This window comes from Urocitellus parryii, chromosome 7 (assembly GCF_045843805.1).
Source record: "Urocitellus parryii isolate mUroPar1 chromosome 7, mUroPar1.hap1, whole genome shotgun sequence".
NCBI classification, from domain to species: domain Eukaryota; kingdom Metazoa; phylum Chordata; class Mammalia; order Rodentia; family Sciuridae; genus Urocitellus; species Urocitellus parryii.
Genome location: NC_135537.1, coordinates 110,432,943 through 110,454,973, shown reverse-complemented (window position 1 = coordinate 110,454,973; position 22,031 = coordinate 110,432,943). Strand labels below are relative to the sequence as shown.

At 36.0% G+C, this 22,031-nt stretch overlaps 1 protein-coding gene across 1 annotated transcript in view; it reads left to right on the top strand.

The window, feature by feature from the left end:
• The first annotated feature begins 5,512 nt into the window (after positions 1-5,512).
• LOC144256101 (E3 ubiquitin-protein ligase TTC3-like) overlaps positions 5,513-22,031 on the top strand; it is a 75,103-nt gene continuing 58,584 nt past the window's right edge. Inside the window, 7 exon segments of the mRNA XM_077801227.1 lie at positions 5,513-5,702; positions 10,976-11,097; positions 18,702-18,794; positions 19,421-19,485; positions 20,403-20,539; positions 21,578-21,803; positions 21,805-21,899. Coding sequence (XP_077657353.1) covers positions 5,513-5,702; positions 10,976-11,097; positions 18,702-18,794; positions 19,421-19,485; positions 20,403-20,539; positions 21,578-21,803; positions 21,805-21,899 — 928 coding nt within the window.

Here is a 22,031-nt window from a genome sequence, read left to right as displayed (position 1 = left end):
AATCCTGGAAATGCTTCTTACTTGCTTTGTGACCCAGGATAAGTCACGTACTCTCTCTGTACCTCAGTTTCTTCATCTGTAAAATAATAGCGACTTCTGCACAAGTCATTTTAAGGCCTGGAGTTTGTATGTGTCTAGAATGCCAGGTGAATAGTAAATGCCTGTCAGTTTGTGCCAGGGAAGGGAGGAATTTTCCCAGGGGATGACAGAGCCTGTCTCCTTAGAGAAGCTCTCATATCCTCAGGGACCCAGGGATGTCCATAAGGCTCTAGGAGCATGAAGGAAAAGCCAACTGTATGCCAGGAATTGAGAACAAGTGCCATGATCATCTGCTCCCTGTGGAACCAGCAGCTCTCGGAGGACAATGCCCCAATCAGTAGCTTCTCCCCTAATTTGCAAGCCCTGAATCTGGAGGTCCATCTGGCTTCTAAGAAGAGAGACATGAACTCTTGGATAAGGCCACTATTGATGGGGACTATGGCATCCACTCCTGGGGTGCTTGCGAGAAGTTAAGAGTTCTTAGGATAGCATCTGCCACACAGAAAGTGAACACAAATGTTAGCCATGTTGGTGTTGATGACGAAGATGAAGCAGGAGAGGACAGAGGGAAGAAGTCTGAAGGGTGGAAGGAAGGCACCACTGGAAGAGGAAGGGCATAGAGGGACAGAGCTGCAGTGAAAGAACCTAGAGACAGAAGGCTCTTGTCACCATGTGACCTGCACGCAGGGGCTGTTGGCATCAGCCACCTGTGGTTCTCTTTCATTTTCTCAAGGTTGGGGCTGGGATACTTCCTTTTCCACCAGAACAGTCTGAGGCAGCTCCCTGCACATTCCAGCTCAGGTCTGTGCTGCAGAACCTCCAAGGGCAGGGTGGGGCTTTCTAGGTGGTTCCTTGTATTGAGCCTCAGGCTCAGCATTTAATATTTGTGTGTGATCTTGTCAGTTTAGCACATCCTGACTGTGTGTGTGTGTGTGTGTGTGTGTGTGTGTGTGTGTACATGCACATATGTTTAACTCACAGAATGTACACAATTTTGGTTATTCTGGAAAATAATTGCTCTTGATTAGAACAAATAACAGTCACAGCTTCCTATTTTCACTGTGATTTGGAGGAGAAAAGCAATAGCTCAAATCATAGAACAGGTGTTTCAGATCAGATAGAGGAGAAATGTGTTTTTCAGATGGATTTGATAAACCCAGGAATGGGTTGCCAAGGGAAATTTTGAGGTCTCTTTCTCAGGAAGCTTTTAAAAATAGGATAGATGCTCATCTGCCTGAGAGAGGTGATGCAAAATCCTATCTGGAGATGGCATGATGGATTGTCTGCAGGGCAGGACTGAGGAGAAAGGAGATCACCTTTGATGGAGGTCCACTGACTGAGCATTTCATTTCACTTTTCAGAGTATCTCAGCATTATTGGTTTTATCTGATTTTAAAAGTCAGTTGTGTTTAGTATGTAAAATTCAGAGAAAACAGAAAAATATGAAAAGTCAAAATGAAACAAAATCCCTTAATCCACAGGTAACCTAAAATGATTTGGTTTTGGTATATACATATCTTTTTTGTATTTTTAATGCATTAAGGCAGAAATAGTCTCAAAATATTTGTGTCATACATTGCAAGCTTTGGTCTCTAGCTTTTGTGTTTTCTACATTATGGACCCCTTCCCACATTAGAGAACACTGCTTTACATGATTTTTGGTTGCTTAAGATTGCCCCATAGTATGCATGGAGCATGTTTTTTTTTTTTTTTTTTCAACCAGCTTTGCACTGTGGAGATTTGGCTGGTCTTCCCTTGTAAAGTTTTACACATATGTTCTGTGGAGTTGTCCAATTATCCTTAAGAATAAGCTCCTGGAAGTGAAATAGCTGTGTTAGGATATGCCTTTTGACAACTTTGCTACTCTTCCTAGATTCTCCTCCAGAAAGATCATATCCATTTACATTACCATCAATTATGTTGGAGGGCATCTGTTTCCCCATTTTCTAAGTAACAGTGGCTACTGTCCACATTCCCTGGCAACTCTCAAATGTTTTCAGAGACAGAGTCTGTTTCTTTGAGTCCTAGAAAGGTTGAAGTTTTCAATCATTTGTATTTCTTTTGTTATTTATCCTTTGTGTCCTTTACCCATTTCTCTATTGACGACTTGAAACACACAGAGACACACACACACACACCTGTACACATATGTGTGTGTGTGTGTGTGTGTGTGTATGTTTGTCTCTGTGACTATGTATGTTCTAAGCTTTGAACTGCACTGATATATGTTGTATAGATGTTTTGTTATACAGATTATTTTTGGATTACTTTAGTTTTAATTAGAATACAATGTCCTTCTGGAATCTTAGTCATAACAGTGACTCCTGCTTCTGGTCAGAGGAAGTCACAAGGTCAAGTCACCAAGGGGTATGGGGCAGAGAGTGGATAGCTGGGAAGGAGGTGTAGATGTGGCCAGTGCCTACTCTGTGTAATTAGGTTCCTGTCATGGAACTGCATTAGAGCCACCAGGCTCAAAAACGGGACACTAATTCCTGGAGCGCACGGTGGTAGGTAGAGCGAGAGCTGAGAGTCATGGGGAAGGTAGGGAAGATGGTCCTTCAGGGCCGAACCTTTAGTTTCCCTCCATCTAAAAGTAGCAGCCCCTTCCCCTTCTCAGTTCCCTCTCTTCTCACTCCACATGAAGTGCACATCCTAAGTGGCTTGACTAACCAGGGATGTGGTGGATTCTCTCCTTTCCCTTCCAGGGAAAGTGCCCAGGAGAAGGGACACATGGGCACTGTTAATACTTGGAGACTCAGAGCAAGGTAGAACTAATTGCACCTGGGCATGTAGACAGGGGTGAAGGGCGGGGCTCTCCCTGGGGCGGGGCTGCTTGTCAGGAGAAGCATGCTTCTGGAAGTGGGAAGGAGTCCAGAGTTCAACTTAGCTATGTTACAGTATCCTAGGTAATTCTAATGTGCAATCAGGGTTGAGAACCACCACTTAGGAAAAAGTTGGGGAACAGAGATTCTGATCTCAGTGGGGGCCCAGGAATCTCTACTGATACAACCTTATCCCAAACCAGGCCTGGCAGCACAAGGCAGCTGTCCTTTGTGCTTGCATTACTCATACTGAAGTAAACTGTTCTTTCCCCTGAGACCTGGGAAGTGCATAATCTTTCTGAAACTCACAAAACAGTCAAACCCAGGGCTGAGGGTATAGCTCAGTGGTACAGCACTTGCCTAACAGGCATGAGGCCCTGAGTTTGAAGCCCAGCATTGCAAAAAAATAAAATAAAACAAATACAGAGATAAGATAGGATATTTCTGGGAAAGACCCTTACCATATGCAAAAAAGCCATCAAACATATTTTAGAGAAAATGTAAATTCAAGAGTGATTTTAAGTTAGCTTTTTTTTAAAAAAAATTATCTTTTTAGTTGTAGATGGACACGATCTTTACTTATTTATTTTTATGTGATGCTAAGGTCCAAACCCAGTGCCTCATGCATGTAAGGCAAGTGCTCTACCACTGAGCTACATTCCCCGCCCTAATTTAGCTTTTTTAAAAGGAGATTATAGTCAAGATTGGTCAGCAGATCAGATATGGTCCCACTGGGCCCTCCTTATCAGTGGTTCTACATCCTGGACTCAAACCAAAAAAAAAAAAAAAAAAAAAAAAGAAAAAGAAAAAGAAAAATAATTAAATCTGTACTAAACAAGAACAGACTTTTTTTGGTCATTATTAGCTAAGCAATGCAGTTTAGGTAATAACAATAATATAGTAACAACCACTTACACTATATTAGGTATTATATATATTGATCTGGGGGCTGAGGATGTACTCAGGGGTAGAGTACTTGCCAAGCATGCATAAGGTCCTGGGTTCAATCCCCAATACCACCAAAAAATAAATAAATCAATTAAAAGATTTGAATATAAGGAAGATTTTTTGCATAGTAGGCAAATACCACATCCCTTTATATAAGGGATTTGAGCATCTCTGGATTTTGGTGCCTTGTTTTTGGTGGGCTAATGCCTTTTTAAATTAATTTGCTGTTCTTTAGGAAGCATTTAAAAAAAAAAAACTGTTTAAAAAGGGTTTTTTAGCCTACCAAAAACAAGAAACATATTGGGGTGAGGACGAAAATCCAAGGCTTCTGGGGGAAGCCTTATCACCACCACCACCAGCAGCCACAAAAAGGCTCCAAACCCCAACAGAGGAGCCATATCTCAGCAAAACTAACAGTGTAAAATGGATGCACAGCATGTTACAGAATCCCTGAAAGCATCAAATCCGCCCAGGGCTCAAGGGGTAGGCAAGAGCAGAAAAAATTAGTTGATTTAGTTAACAGAGGCCCAATAACATCATGAAAATGTTCCGAAGTAAAACTACCTAAAAAATTAAAACATTTACATCTCAAATTTCGTGTATGTTAAAAATTTTACTCTAAACTCTAAAGAATATATTTTAAATAAATCAAGTCTAGAAACTCCTGCAGTAGTAAAATCCACTCTGTAATTATTCTTCATTTTATTTTTCTCAACCAGGTTTCCTAAGGTGGCCACTGGATGTAGTGAACTTCCCCCCTTGGGTCCAGGAGGTACTTGGGTGGTACTCGTTGTGTACATTCCTAGGAAGAACTGAGAGAACCCGTTCAGTGTGTATACTATATTTTTTAACTTAGGGTGTCCTTTATTTGCTACCGGTACAATTTCATTCCACACCTAAGCACAGGCACAACAGAATGTTCAACAACTGAGACAAGATTTTGATTGTCTCATGGGTATTGTGATTTTACCTACGTTTAAATAATTTTTTAAAAATCTCATTTTAATGCTGAAAGTGAGCCAACTTTCCAGACGGAAGAGGAAAAAGCAAAAACTAAAAGCAAAACTCTTCTCAGCGTTAGTGAAAGCGGTATTGCGATGCCCATGGCAATTTGCTTAGTAGTGCACTGTGAAGTCCACTTCCCCAAACAGCTGCCTGGAAAGAACCACAGTTCCTTGTCACAGCAAGGGCGCGTTTTTTACAGCAATTATACGGCAGGCCCACGCCACTGTAGGTGACTGGGCCAGCTGGACAGTGGCCACCATCCCAAGTACCAGGCCTGGAAACAAAGACCAAGCGTCAGCCAAAGCACTGAAGATGCCAGCGGGCTGCTGAGAAGATGCAGAGTACACGGGACATGTCCGGGCCCTGGCAGGGACAGCCTCCTGCCGCGCTCAGGTCCCCCAGAGGCCGCCCACCGCGCGCGGCGCTGGGGGAGGCCGGGGTTCCCAGGCCCGCGGCCCCGCCCGCCAGGCTCAGCGGGGGCTCCCGCGGAGCCAAAGGTGCTTCCGGCCCCGCCCACCTGACTCTCACCAACGCAGAAGACGCGGCCGCCACGGCTCAGGCACACGCGCGCAGCCGGGCTGCGCCGTCGCGCCGCAGAAGGTGAAGGAGCAGCGGGAGGCGTGCAGCTGCCGCACCGTGGTGCGCAGGAGCGCCACAGGCCGGCGCCCCCAGCGCGCCCACAGGTACAGGTGATGAGCATGGCCGGCGCCCGCGGCCCCGGAGGCTCGCCCGCCGCGCTCCGCCGGAAGAGGCGCGCTGCAGACAGGCTGCGCGGGCCGGGGAGCGCGGGCACCGGGAAGGAACACCGCGCGGGGCGAGCGAGGCCCTGGAGGCCTCTGGGGCGGGTACCTGAGTGCAGTGATGCAGGGAGAAGCCCCCACGTGGGAGGTGTGCAGGGGTCGGGGAGGTCAGGACCTGAAGGGTGTTGGGGTAAAGACACTGCAAGTAGTTCCTCTTTTTTCAGTTGTCTGAGAGAGTTTGGATTGGTCTGATTTGTTTCTTAAAAAAATTGGTGAAACCTATTTGAAAATGACCTAAATTTAGTATTTTCTTTGTGGAAGCTGAGTAGTCATTAGCAGTTGAATGGTAGTAGGAGTGTTCAGGTTCTCTATTTATTTTAGTTTTAGAAATTTGTCCTTTCATTAGCATGTTTAAAGTTTATTGGCATCAAGTTAATAATATTTTAATATCCCTTTCAATCTTTTCTTTATTTGGATGTTCCCTTTTCTCATTTTGAATATTATTTATGTCTGACTTCTCTCTCTGTCTCTATTTCTCTCTTTTATTATTGCCAAAGTTTGTCTGTTTTATTAATCTTCACAAAAGACTAACTTTTTACGGGGGCAAGGCGGGTGCTAGGGATTGAACCCAGGTCCTTGTGCATGCTGATTTCCCTCTTTTATTTATGATTTCCTTCCCTTTCTTTTCTTTTTCTAACTTAAATTGCAAGTTTTAACATCAATTTTAGCCATTTTTGTTTTCTAGTATAAGCATGTAATGCTATAAATTTTCTTGAAATTCATTATTTTCTTCATCTAAGTTTCTAATGCTTTCATTAATTTTCAGAAATTAAGTTCTTATAAAAAGTTCAATTTTTATTTTTTTTTGGCTTACTATTTAGAAATGCTTTTTGCTTGTTTGTTTGTTTTGTCTTGGTACTGGGGATTGAACCCAAGGGGCTTAACTACTGAGCCACATCCCCAGCCATTTTTTATATTTTATTTAGAACAGTCTGTTTCTGAGTTGCTTAGGGCCTCGATAAATTGCTGAGGCTGGCCTTGAACTCACTATCCTGCTGCCTTAGCTTTCCCAGCCACTGGGATTACAGGCATGTGCCACCACACCTGGCATGTTTTATCTTTTCAATTGTATCTGCATTAACTTTTTCATTGTTTTAATTTTCAGGTGTATCTACGTTAATTTTTTTTCACCTATGTTGTTAGAGAATGTGTTCTTGTTATTCTTTCATTCTTATTTTTATGACCTTGTCCATAGTATATTCTATAATTTTCCAGTAATCATTAAAGATAAGAAATTGTGTTGTTCAGTCTTTATATTAGTTTTTATCATATCATTAATTGAGAAGAGTATGTTGGAATCTTCTGTTACCTTCTAATAGACTTTTTATACTTCTAACAGTTTTTGTTTTTATGTATTTTGAGGTACTTATATTAGCTGCATACAAGCTTAATATTTTCTCTTAACATATCTACTCTGTTGCGATCCTCTCTATTCCTAATTTTGCTTTTTTTTGACTTAGAGTCTTTGGTGGTAATTTATCTAGAATGTGCTTTTCATTTGATTTTCACTTTTTTCATATTGCTGGTCTTATCTTTCAGGCCCATCATACAATCAGTGTCTTTTAATTGGTAGGATTAGAAGTTCCTTTAGTTCAAGACTCTTGATTGGTGGTCAACTCAGTTTTTATTTAAAACTATTTTATAACCCTTTTCTTAAAAGAATGTGGTGAGAATATTATGCAAAGTCTGTTGCTAGTTTTATTTATGCTTTTTTTGAAAAAAAATATCTTTTTCTTATAGCTGCATTGGATTTTGTCTTTGATTTATATCATTTCATTTCTAAGTTTAGATGGAAATTAATTTTTTTTTATTCAATTTTGGATACTTGATGTTCATTCTGAATGTTGTCTTTCATGAGATCTAGAAGATTCCGGAGCCTTGTATTCTTTAAATATTGCCTCTTTTTTATTTGGACTGTTCTCCCCTTCTGGAGTTTTAACTGGCTATATGTATGTGTAACTGTTTCTAGATCAATTACTCTTCCCCCCATCCTACTTTTCATCTTATTTCTCCTTAATAAATTTTTTAGTGCTGGGTAATTTCATCCTTCTTATGGTCTAGTTTGCCATTTTTCTCTTAGGTGTGCGTAATTTTCTCTCTAATCCCCCATTTTTTTCACTTTTAACAATTATATTTTTAATTTCTCAAAGTTCAGCTTGGTTATTTTTCATATATACACATTCATTCATTGTAGTCTCATGTTACTTGCTCATTTTGTAGTTATTCACAGACTGTGTCTGGAAATCTCAATGTTTCTATCCTTAGGGGATCCAAATTTATTGCTTTTTTTCCCATCTGTTGTCTGCCCCTCATGGTGGCTTGTTATTTCCAGTGCTTGGTGATCCCCTATTATAAACTCTAAAGATCTATTTGGTAGGAATTTGTGAGAGTCTTGAGAGCCTAACTGGAAGTTACTTTTCTTTCTGAAAGCATTTGTATTAGCTCTGGCTGGGAGACAGGAGTTTAATTTGACCCACTTTTCAGTTCTGACATTTTGCTTCCGGTCTAGGGTTCACTGTCTTGAGGGAGTCTCCTGAAATATATTTCTGTGAGCAGAAAGTACTTAAAAGTATTTTTAAAAAATCCAAGATCTCCTTTTCTACTACTTACTGCTTTTGGTTGCCAAGTTCCTGTCTAAAAGTTTGCTGCTTTTTTCGGGGAGAGGGTCTCCTGAAATGTATTTCCGTGAGCTGAAATTACTTAAAAGTATTTTTAAAAAATCCAAGATCTGCTTTTCTTGCATTGGTAGTGTCCTTCAGAATCTAGTTCATCATAACTGATGTGATCAGAAGTGTATTTTAAGATTAATTTTAGTAATATATTTAGCTTGTATTAGAAAACTTTTGTTGTATCAAACATAGTATTTCTTTATGTTATCAATTTTCTATTAAAATAAATTTGTTTAAAAGGCTGGGTTATTCTGAAGGGAGATATTAAATAAATAATAGTATAGGTGGCAAGCAGACTGCACAGTGTATCCTCTGGACCCATAGTGACCTTACAGAAATGAACCTGTGGTGATCAAACAGTGTAAGAACTGTGTCAGGAGTGGGCAGGGTGCTCTAGGCTTGTAGAGTAGAAGTGCAAAAATAAACTTGGTACTGTGGAAAATGCTTCCTAGAATTGAGTGTCAAGGATTGGTAGGCACTAGGTGGTCACAGAGTAAGGTTTGTTTAGGAATGATGAGCAGTTGGGTATGACTAGATTCCATGTTATATGTCACGAAGTGACTGGAGATAGAAACAGGAATGGGATCACATGAAACCTATGCTTATAGTAAGGAGGTTGGACTTTATTCTGATAATGAAGGAAAGCTGTTGAATGATTTTCTGCTGATCAGTGTTTTAGAGGATACCAGGTTTGACAGTAAACCACAGTTAGGAGATCATTTATGCATTTTTGAGAGGAATAAAGGTAAAGATACAACTAAGGCACTGGCACTGGACATGAAGAGGTATGTGTGTGCTAAATTTAGATCTTGGGGAAGAAGAAATTGAGGACTTAGTGGTCAGTTGGATAGAAATGTTGAGGAAAATAGGGAGTCTAGATTGACCCCCAGATTTTTGGTTTGAGTAACCATGTGGCATATAGAGCAATTAACTGATAAATAGCATATATCAAGAGGAAAGAACTTGGTTTCATTTGCCTTTTTTTTTTTTTGAGGAAAAAGTTGTTTGTTTTTCAACTTACTGAAACTTACTGAGGGGCTTATGGGACATCTTGGTTAAGATACAATAGCAATTGGCACAGAGGGTCTAGAAGTTAAGAGAAGGATTTGGGATTTTAGCATTTGGCAGTTTGGAAGCCATTGTTTTCCTACAGTACCATATGAAATAATTTTAAATGGTACCTGGATAAGCACTTGAAATTTTTTAATAGTTAGGATTTTATGTGTATGAAAAACATAACTTATGGATCAAACCTATGACATCATGGACATTATCACTTAGGCCAAGTGAGTACAATGAAAGGAAAATATTAGTAAAAATACATGTGATATATGGAAATGGCAACAATCATGGTGAAGCTATGCAAATAAAGTTCAGAAAGTGCTGTTTTAAGCCCTGGGTATGGTGGATAAGGTCACCAAGGACCTTAATTTTACTGAGACTATTTTCCCATTTTTATAGTGGAGATGTTGGCATGTGGGGCTACTAAGAATTGTTATGAGAATGAGATGATGGCTTGTAAAGCACTTAGTGCAGTATTTTGACACATTGTATAAAGAGTTTGCTAGGAAGCCTGTTACTGTTCTTCACTTTAGATATTGCAAGGTTTTAATACACTAAATTGGATATAATAAGAAGGATTTATTAAAGAAATATTTCAAGGATTGATGGTGGTCTTGCTTAGGAAAAAAGAAGCTTTACTAGTTCTAATCATAATGGGATAATAGTGAAAGTGAAAAGGTGTAAGAAATGGTGTTAATCTTGGTGCTGGTGATGGTAGAAAAAGAAAGCCTTTATTTGGGCAAGAGTTAGAAGTAGTAAAATGAATTTTTCAGTGATATTTAGTGTAGCTGTTCTCTGAGAGCTCTAAAATTCCTCATTATTGAACTTTTTTTTCAGGGGAAAAAAACACAAAACCTTAGTCTAAAACTCTGGCCCTCGTTTCCCTTTTCCCCCATTGAAATAAATATTTTTAAAACATGTGTATTGGTAATGTGAGGTTTTTTTCCTCCTTTGTAGTCTAGCAGTGCTCTGTGTTGTGGTGGTTGGGAGACTATTAGAAGAAGGTGTAGTTACAAGATGGCATGTCTGGATGTGGACATCCATTCATGTCTTAATGTTTGCAAGAGATTTTTGAAAGACTCACCCTGGACCACTCTGGTCCTGCCCCTTTCTCCAAGATGGAGAGATGCTGAGAGACACATAGGGGAGTATGAACACTGATAGGAAACTGTTTCTCAGTGGTAAGGATTTAGTTCAGGCCAGGAAATTGAGAATGTAGCATTTCATGTATGGTAAAACATGGGATGCAGTAAAAGCAGGTGGAGTAAGAGTGCAGCAGTGGGAAGATGCCTTTCTATTTTGAGCAGTCATTTGAGGCTTACTGTATGCTAGGCACATACAAAGTAAATAACAGTGCCCTTATCTTCCATCTAAGGGATACATGTAAACAGATAAGTTCAGAGTAGTGATGGTGAATATCTGAGCCTGAGGAAAGGAAGAAGCAGATAAAACTATTGGGAGAGAATGGGGGGAGAATCACAGAATGGGGACAAAAATCAGTGTTCTGATTGGAGTTCCTTGAAGCATAGGTTTTAAGTGTTTTTCAGTTATACTATAGAAGCCAGGAAGAATGCTGCTCATGTCATCTCAAATGATTTAATTACTGAATTGGATTATGTTATTTCCTTAGGATTGTGTGCCATGGACAATTTTACTGATGGAGACTTCACTGTGGCAGATTATGCATTGTTGGAAGATATCCCTTATGAAGATGATTGTGTCTTTGCTCCTGAATATAAGACGGATGACTATGTTTGTGTGTGTATGTGTGTGTGTGTGTGTGTGTGTGTGTGTGTGTGTGGCTATGGGTTTTTATAAGAAGGAACACATGCTTTTGAAGAGGTTATTATTCAAAAAAAATAAGCTGTGCCTCAACAATAAGAATAGATTTCAGAGAATAAGTGAAGACATGAGGCGGCTTTCTGAGAATTAGAAAAACTCTTGAATAGAGTTGTAGAAAGAAACTCAGGAAACATGAAAAAGGCCTTAAATTAAGACTCACTGGCTACAGATATATTCAAAGCATATAAGTAAATGTACATTAGATTTTTTTCAGTTTAGTTCTGCTAATCCATTGATTGAAAGTCAAAAAGTATACTTGTGTATTTTACCAGTTGCAAATCGAAATAATTTTCTTTTTTTTTAGGGTATGAAGTATAAAGATTATGCCCAAAGCGAGAAACATTTAGGTGAGCATGTTGTCATATTAACGTTAATTTATTGATGGACCACAAATGGAGGTGATTTATCTAGCCATATCAACAAATCGGATTTATATGTCTTCTTAAAAATAGATTCTTACTATTTTTTTCCTGGAAACCAAAATCGTTCTTTGTAAATTGAGTTTTAGCCAACACTTAAATATTCTTAACATCTACCAGTTTAAAACATTAATTCATTTCTTGTCTTCTCATATCCATTTTTACCTTTTCTGTATAGCAGTGTTGATTCATTAAAAATCAGGGCACAAATATTAATTTTAAACTTTTTTATTTTAATTAAGAATTTGACATTTGCAATATATGGTGTAGTAAACCACTTTCTGTCCTGCAAGATTACTGTGATGCCATTAAAATATATATCTTCTGGCCACTTCTTTTTCAACATCAGCACAGTTCTTTAATATCACGATTACATCCCTGTGTGGAGACCATGTAAGTCACTATATGTTATTCATTTTGGATGAGCGGTGATAAGCATGTTGCACAGTGCTAAGGAATGCCAAATACAATGGAAGGCTTATACCTCATTCTTTTTTTTTTTTTTTTTGGTGGTACTGTGGGTTGAACTCAGGGTCTCCCCCATGCTTGACAAGCTACACCTTCAAACCTTTTTTAAAAATTTTATTTTGAGATGCAGTCTAGCTAAACAAAGTTTAAGTTGGCCTTAAACTTGAAATCCTCCTGCCTCACCATCTGGAATAGCTAGGATTTTAGGCATATGCCACCACACTTGGCTTACTCTTCATTCTTATATGCTATTCAGTTTTGCTTTTGTTTAACAGGTAGAAAAAGTAAATTCTTGGAATTTGAATATGAAAGAAAATTTATAACATTATAATGAAATAATTCTGAATAGTATTAGAAGGTAGACTTGAAGTTAAGTCAGGAAAAATTAAAATACTTTTATAAATGTCAGTGGTATAGAACTGAGAGAGAGAGGATATATGGTTTGGTCCATTTAATAAACTCCTTATTTATGTTACCTAGAGTGGAGAAAAGAACTGAATGTTTTTGTCAGATAGCTTGTAATATAAGCATAAAATTCAGTGAATTTGTATATATGAGAATGTAATCTTTCCACAAATAAATTTGTCTTTAAACAGTTCTCGTGCCTCTGAGATGAGTTTGAAGAAATTACAATATCTTGAGTTGATGTAAGATATTGTGGATTTGGCAAAGAAAGTTGCGGTAAGTGGTAGAATGTAGCCCCGCCTCCAAAGAATGTATATATAGAGTGTCAGTTGTTAACTGTTAACTGCTATAAACTGTGTTACCAGTTTATAGCAGTTAACACATAAGCTTTTCAGTTTTCTTTACCTGAGATTATTCTGCTGTCAGAGTGTGCATGGTATGGAAGTGATAACGTTGATGACCAATGTCCTGGTTCTGCCATGCCATAATGGACCAGGACAGCTTCTTGATATTAAAGGAGAGAAATTAGAATTTGTCACAAATGAAAGGGGGCCCTGGTTCATAGAAACCTTAATCACAGGTTCTAAAAGTAAACGAACTCCATCTTTTGACATAAAAACATACCACTATTGACAAATACTTTGCCTTTGGGATAAAATTTATCAGGATAGATTTGAGGAGGTGTCTTTGTAGTATGGTGATTCTCTCTCTCTCTCTTTTGGGGGTGGGAGACTGAACTCAGGGGCACTCAACCACTGAGCTATATCCCCAGCCTGTTTTGTATTTTATTTAGAGACAGGGTTTCACTGAGTTGCTTAGTACCTTGCTTTTGTTGAGGCTGGCTTTGAACTCATGATCCTTCTGCCTTGACCTCCTCTCTCTTTTAAAAAGCGATTTGATAACTTTTCTTATTTCATTTGGTTATGGAGCCAGGTGTTATACTTGTTTTTATTCTGACTGTGAACTTAAATTTAGAAAGCATTCTGGTGTTTATTTCTGATGAATTCTTGTTTTAGAGCTCTTAAGGGGTAAATTGATCATGTAAGTGCTTGTGGAAAATATACTACTATGTAATACAGTTACACATCATTTAATGATTGGGGTACATTCTGAGGAATGCACCATCAAATGGTTTTGTTGTCTTAGTATCATATAGTATACTTACACAGACCCAGATGGTGTAGATTAGTCACTGGATGTGGCCTCTTAATGCAATTAAGAGACAAAGCGAACACAAGTTGTGACTGCTGCTGACATATGGCATGCTACTTTACAGTGAAGTTTTTTTTTTTTTTTTTTATTTCAATAAGTAGCAGTACACTCTAAAATAACAGTTACATAAACCAGTAATGTAGTTGTTTAATATCATTATCAAGTGTTATACATATGTATAATTATCTGTACTATTCTTTAATATAATTGGTAGTGCAGTAAGTTTTATATCAGCATCACATAAGCTTGTGAGCAGTACATTTTATTGTGGTATGTAGGATGTCACCATAGCTACAATGTCATTAGGTAATAATAATCTTAAACTCTGTTATAATCTTTGGGACCAATGTCCCATTTGGCTCATCATTGATGGAAAATGTCATTATGCAACACAAGACTATTCCTAAAATGGAGATTTTTTTTTCTATTACAAAATCCAGGAATAAGGAAAAAAATGCTTTTTTGTTCTTTTTTTTTATTTTGCAGAATGATTCATTCCTTATCGAAGGCTTATTGAGAATTGGTTATAAAATAGAAAATGTAAGTGTTAAATGTGGAAACCCAGCTCACCCACTGAATAAATGGCAGTCACATCACTGCCCATTTTCCCATGTACTGAGACCATATATTCAAAGTTATATGTAATATTTGGTAGTATGGTTTCTATATTTTACTCAGTGTAATCTCATTTTGCAGGTTTGCTTCATTACATTTTTTTGCCCATATATCTTACAAGTTTTTTTCTTCTCTTTTAGATTGTTTTACTAGCATATATTCCCCCAAATGAAATTATTAGGTCCCCAGTATGAATATTTTTACTGTATAATTACTAGGTAATCCTCAGATGCAGTGATAAACCAAATTTTAATGGTGATAGAAATGTCTTCATGTTTCCTTTAAACCTTATACCAGCAGTGACAATTCAGCTATTTAATTTCTGAGGTTATTTCATACATTAAAAGAACAAACATTCCTGTTAACTCTTGACCCTTCATGAGAATCAATGCTCTGAGCATCCATTTGCCTAGCCATAGTCTTGATTATCTCATAATAATTCTTTTTGCCACAGACTATGTAAAATATGTAGTCCCTGTGGAGAACTTTAATCTATACCTTTAACCTTAGGGTAAAGAGGGAAGTCCTAGTCTAATTGAGATTTGAGACTTCTTTTCTACCTTGTAAATTTGTACTCTCATACTGCAAAGGACAGCCTTTGACCAGGTTGTACACCTCAGCTTTCAGGTCTGTAATCATTGCAAAAGCATTTTTAACTCTGAGGGTAGCCCGAGGTCACCCAAAGATGGAACACGTGAGTCCACAGTTTCTGTTAACTTGTATGTTGTAGTCCAGTTATCCTCTATTGTGTGATGGAGTAATGAAAATACATAAGTTTTGTATAAAGGTTTGAAATACTGATTAAGATAAATATATATTGCCACAGAATACTTGAGTATCATTCTTCTTTCCTGTTTTTGAAACAGAAAATTTTGGCAATGGAAGAAGCTTTAAATTGGGTAAAATACACAGGCGATACAACAATTCTACCTAAATTAGGATTAATTGACAATTGTTGGTCTATGTTAAGTATTTTCTTCATTGAATGTAAGTATAAGTTCTTTAAATTGTTAACTCAGTTTTTAAAGATATTATTTGGGAAATGGAATATATAATTATATGATTTCTCATTTATTCTAGCAGCATTTAAAAAATGTTTTTCTTTATAGTGTTTTTCTTCTGTATATGAAATAAAAGAACTTTATTTTTTTATTTCCTTTATTTATTTTTATTCTTTTTAATAGTGACAGAGTATATTTTGACATATTATCCATACCTGGAGTATAACTTGAATAAGAGAACTTCAGCCTTACAGTTAGTTTTATCCTGTTTTTTACCATTAAGATTATTGTGGCATCATACTTTAAAAATCCTATCTAATAGTTGTCATAAGTTATAATATGTAATACTCAAATAAAAAGCTCACAACTGGGCCAATGTCTTTTTATTCATATGAGAAAATAACAGAAGGTAAAATTCTGATTTTCATTTTCTTGATAAATCTGCTATTCTTTTATGTATGGAGAAATAGCCTTACATATTTCTCCAGTTTTCTGAAATGTTTTTCTTGCTTCATTTCTTTCTTTCTTTTTTTTTTTTTTGTGGTGCTGGGGATTGAATCCAGGGCCTTATGCATGCTGGCCAAAACCTCCGCCACTAAGCTATGTCCCCAGCCCTGAAATGATTTTCTTTAAAGCATTTGAATATTAGCAGTAAATTTTTTAGAGTATACTTTATAGGAATCTTGACACAGAAAATGTTTTGACTCTTTACTTGATGATAATCCATAATCTGCAATCTCCATTGTGAAGAGGGAAGATTTGTCTATTGACTTAAATAATAGAGAGGAATTAAATAAAGATAGCTCTTTCTGTTAGGCTTACTAGATAGTGGGATGTATTATACTGATAGAGGTTATTCTCTTCATTATTTTGAAAGCCTCTGATTCTGGACCAGGTTTTAGGGTAGAGGTGGAGAAGCAATATCATGTATTGTCACTATTGTGGGCCCATTTCTGATTCTCTCATAATAGCCCTGTGGGGGTGGCTGTTATTCTCTCTTTTTTTGCGGGGGTACTGATGATTGAACTCACAGGCCTGACCAGTGAGCCACATCCCTAGCCCTATTTTTTTTTGTATTTTTATTTTTTAGAGATAAGGTCTGTGTTTCTTAGTGTCTTTTTTGCTGAGGCTTGCTTTGAACTTGTGATCCTCCTGTCTCAGCCTCCCGAGCCGCTGGGATTATAGGCGTGCACCACCATGCCCAGCCTATTATTCTCAATTGTAGAAGTAAACAATATAAGACTTATGAGGTTAAGAGAGATTTCTACAGTCTAGTAAGTAGTAGTACTTAGATAAGAAGTCAGGTCTCTGGCCTCAAAGCTCATGTTTTCCTCCAGCAACTTTGTTCTGTCCCTTAGTACTACTTTATTTGGTGACCTTCCCAGTTCCTTCTTGTATCTTAAATTTTAGGTATTCTTTTCACCCTAGAAATTAATGTTTTGCAAGAAGCATAACTGTTAGTCTGTTGCAATAAAAAATTTTACTATATTTTAAAAAATCCTTTTTATATAATAGCTTAAATTGTAGAAAATGAGGCCTGATAAACTTTTCGCAGTTTGGCTAACTAACTGTGTTTAAATTAGTTTATTTTATAAGAATATTTTTATAAGGATTTTTGTAAGAATAGTATTTCAAACTTCTTTTTGTTAACATTTCTTTTTTTGAAGAGTCTACTATTCATTTTAAATACTCACTTATTATATTGAATACAGTTTATTTATTTGTGGTGCTGAGGATTGAACCCAGAGCCTTGTTCATGTGAGACAAGCACTCTACCAACTGAGCTCTATCCTCAACCCTATATTGAATACATTTTGAAAAATATTCTCTAGGGTTTTATTTTTATACAATTTTGTTGAACATTGTACCTGGTGTACAGTAGATATTTGATAATATTTGTTCAATTGACTTGAGTAATTATGAGACCGATTTTGAAAATGTTATGACAAAAGTATTTGTTATAGTAACATAGTGTAATAATAAGTGGTTTCCTTTAATTGTTAATAAAAAGAGATTACGTTTACTGCAAGCATCTGTTTTATGCAACGTTTTATACATTTTATAAGTTGTTTATTTCTAAAATATTTAATATACATGAAAGATTATAAGAAACAGGGTATTTAGAAAATATAATAAACTTTATGAATTCACCTACTTAACCTAAGAATTAGAATTTTGTGAGTACCAGTTTTTTTTTTTTTAACAAATATTCTCTCTCATTCTCTCCTAAAAATAAAACTTAGACAAGTATCACATAACTAAAGTTGTAACGGAAAACTGCAATTTACTTGAAGAATTTAACTTAAATTTTATACTGCCATTTCTCAGGGGTTTATTCTTATTATCAATATAATGATTAGTTTTAATCCATTAGTTAGAATACTTTGGAAGAGGGCACAATTTTACAGTCTTACTTCCTTGTTTCAATGTTTATTTCTGATCTATATAATCTGTGGACTTAAAAAAAGCCTTTTTTAATACTGTATAGCCCTATGCAAACCATTATCCCTAGTGGGAAAAAAATGTGATTATATTAGGTGTCTTTTAGCAGTTGGAATTATTTAAGTTTGGTAGAAACTAATTTTCACATAGATAGCTAGAGATATAACTGTAACCCTGGAGCCACTTCTACTGTCTGTTTACTTACATTGAGTTTTGTAAGCTATGTACTCTCCATTAGTTGTCTTAACCATTTCCAGAATTCTAAATACCTTCTATTAATTAGTCAGCTTTCACTATGATATGCTGAAGTAATATACAACCAAAATATTTTGTGGCTAACAATGAGAGGCTCTTTTCTTGGTTATATTACTTGTCCTGTAGTTTTGTAGTTGTTGGCCAGGGTTGAGCTACAGCCGGGTCTATTCTCTGTGGCCATGTTCTTTATTTCCAAATCCAAGTTGTGCTTTTTTGGAACATGTTTCTGTAACAGAGGAAAAAGAACAATAGCCAGTTCACACTGTGTTTCCTAGAGTGCTCATTTAGACCTGGTGTATGCTATGGCAGTTTGACTTCCTTTACCACAAAGCAAGTCACAGGGACAGATGTCTGCCCCATACGTGTGGATACAGTCTTCCTATAAGAAGGCTCTGAAATGGCAGCAATCAGGCACTTTCATTGCCTCCCTAAAGGAAATTTCATAGGATATTTTGAATGTACTTTGTGGTTAAAATAGTATATGTGTTGGGGCTGGGATTGTGCCTCAGTGGTACAGCACCCACCTAGCATGTGTAAGACACTGGGTTCAATCCTCAGCACCACACAAAAATAAATAAATAAATAAAATAAAGGTATTGTGTCCATCTGCAGCTAAAAACGAAGTTTAAAAAAATGGTATACATGCATAGATTTATCCCTCCTACACATAACATTCTTCTTCTTTTAAATCAAATAGGATTTTCTACAAGGAATTTGTCTTACCCCTGACTGTGAAGGTATCATTTCTAAGATTATCATCTTTAGCAGTGGTGGTCAAGTTAAATGTGAAGTAAGTATCTAATAAAGGAGAAACTTTATTAAATTTGTAACCAAAATCTTTACACCGGTTAAAATGTTTTAAGTTTGAGGAAGTTGTGTGATTTGAATCTTGTCTTTTGTAAGAAAAAAAAAGTTATATCATTTAAGAAAATAAATATTAGGACATGCATTGCAGTGAAGCATTTTCACATTCTTTTATTTCCTCCTAGGAAAAGCACACTTTTTATATTTTGGTTTTACTCTTTTTAATAACTTCCATTTTATTAATACCCCAAAAGGGATAGTGGTGGAGGTGTGAGTTTTAGAGAAGGGGAAGAGTGCCTTGAAGGATTACCTTTAACTTCACCATCTGAATGTGGCAGGAGTGGGTAATTATAATATATATAATTTATTGGATCTTCTGCTTACCCTTAATTATTTAAAGTTTCTTCATAAAGTGTGTCTACTCTCTTGTTCCTCTTTTCAGTAAATTATTTTGCTAAAGCTTTCTGGGCTTTTGTCTGGGTCAAAACATCATCACTGTTCTCTATCAAATTGAACATTGTGTGTGCTTCTGAAATATTTGTTACTTGTGGTTTTGTGCTTTATGTCATGGGAGTATGAGACAAATTTTGGATGTCTTTGTTTTATTTAAAGTTTGAACACAAGGTCATAAAAGAAAAGGTTCCTCCAAGACCTATTCTGAAACAGAAATGTTCTAGGTAAGATTTTTAACAATCAATCAGTAGTTTTTATATTGTCTCTTAGTATATAACTCTGTTAAATGCAGATTTCCAAATTGTGCTATTTTTTAAAATTGGCTGTGCACACATATATAAATAAGTATTTTAAAAATTATTTTTATGGATATTTAAAACAGAACTAGCTTTAGAATGATTAAATACTGAAAATTTGAAAAAGTCACTATTTAGTGGTTGAACTTGTAAGTAAAATTATAACATTTCATGTTGTGAAATTACTTATCAACAGATTTGGCATTTAACAAAAATTATATAGTCAGCTTTTGGCTTTTAATTTCAAAAGCATTTTTGCTTTTTTATGTTTCTCCACCAAACGTTTTGAACCAATGACTATTTCTTACCTTGAAATACTTAGTGTATTGTCAAAATTATTCACCTCTGTATCTTTCTGTTCAGATCAAATAATTCCAATCCTTTTTTCTTTTCTTTTCGGTCCTGCTTCTTGTTTTTCATCCTAAAAAGTGATTTTTTTTCTTATAATTTGTGACCAAGAAAAACCAAAAGAAAAGATGTATAGAATTATTTGTTGAAAAGGAATCAGTGTAGCCAAATCAACCAAATTCTCATGTTGTTATTGGGGTGAAAATAATATTTTATCATGGGATCTTGCTTGCAGAGTACGTGTACTAGTCTTATTTACCCTACACAGTAATTTATATACATTATATATGTGGAAATAATTTATATATGTTATATACATGGAAGTAATTTATATACATTATGTACATGGAAATAACATCTATACAAATTATACATAGCTTTCTTAATTAAAAGTCACAGCCTATTGCTTGGAGAATGTTTTCTATAGTAGGCAACAAAAAGTAGTTCATTGAGCAATTAACAAAGGTAAATTATCACTAATTGTAAATGTTTATCAGCCTAGAGAAGCTAAGACTGAAAGAAGACAAAAAATTGAAAAGAAAGATCCAAAAACAAGAAGCAAAAAAATTAGCACAAGAAAGAATGGAAGAGGACTTAAGAGAAAGTAATCCACCCAAAAACGAAGAACAGAAAGGTATGCAGAAGTCCAAACATGATAAGAATAGTATGCATTTGCTTAACCGTACAAATACAGAATTATAAGGCTCATATTATTATTTAATTGAAGTATAGATTTCAGTTAGTATTTTCATACTATCACTAAAATATAGAATTCAGTAAGCATCTTTGTCTTCTATTATTCTTAGATAGTGAAGGGATTGGTGTGAAGAATATCATTTTAGAAGCAGTACACAGCGATTCACATGCTGTCCTGCTGCTAACTCTAGGCAAACTGTGTCTGTTTCCTCTTCTTCAAACTGAATTGGAACATAATATCTGACGTGCATATTGTATGTTTGACAGTGCATTGTACAATTTGCTATGTGAATTTAAGTTCCAAAATTTTGAACTGTAAATTAACTACTAGTTGTCTGGAATAGTTCAAATAAAGAGGCAGTTCATAAAAGGTATCACAGAGATTGCCTTGCCCAGCTTGTATTTTCATTCTTTAATAAAATGGGGATGTCTCATAGGTGATTTTATTATTCCTATATACATCTTAACCAGTATATTTATTTTTAGTTTTAAGTTGAAGTAAGTTTTCTCAGTTTTCTACATTGTGCCTGGATTTCCAAAATGAAATAGTTACCACTTGCTGACTTTTTTTTTTTATCTAATATACGAGTACTGTTTTACAGATTGATCATAATTATCTTTGCTACTGAAAAATGTATTTTAACTTTGTGAATGTATTTTAACTTTGCATGTTTAAGAACTAAAAATATTTTGGAGGTGATGAGATTGGGTTGGGATTGTTGAGGGAAAAAAACTATTTTAGAGGAAATAAAATTTTAGATGCTATTACATGAATGGTGTGAAATGAAGAGAATATAGAAGTATTGTTAAATATTTATATTCCTAATTTAAAGTTTCTTGAGTTGTCTATGTAAAATAAAGCAATCAATCTTAATTGTATCTTATGATTTAATATAATGTTACGTTATTTCTTTATAAGTTATGCCATTGCAAATTAGTGTACTTTATCACTTTAACATTTGTTATTTATTCCTAGAAACTGTAGACAGTAGTCAGAATTGTCAGTTCATTGATGACAGAATTCTGCAGTGCATAAAGCAGTATGCTGACTAGATTAAATCGGGTATACTGAACCCTTCCAAGCTTCTCAAAGAATTGCTCTCTTGGAAAGTTCTGGGCACAGAAGACTATACAATGTGTTTTTCTAGCAGAAATTTCCTCAATGAAGCAGTGGACTATGTCATTCGTCACTTGATTCAAGAAAAGAATAAAGACAAGGGTATTTCTTCATGTTTTGAGTGAGCTTAAAGAAGTGGAACCCAAATTAGCTACCTGGATCCAGAAATTTAAAAGCTTTGGTATGTCCCTTTATATTCTAGTCTGGTAGGAAGGATAAATGTAGGTCTCTGATTTCTTTTTATCTTCCTATCTTATCTTTTATGATATTTTAAATGTGGAATACACGTGTATGGTGAAAAATACTACCATCC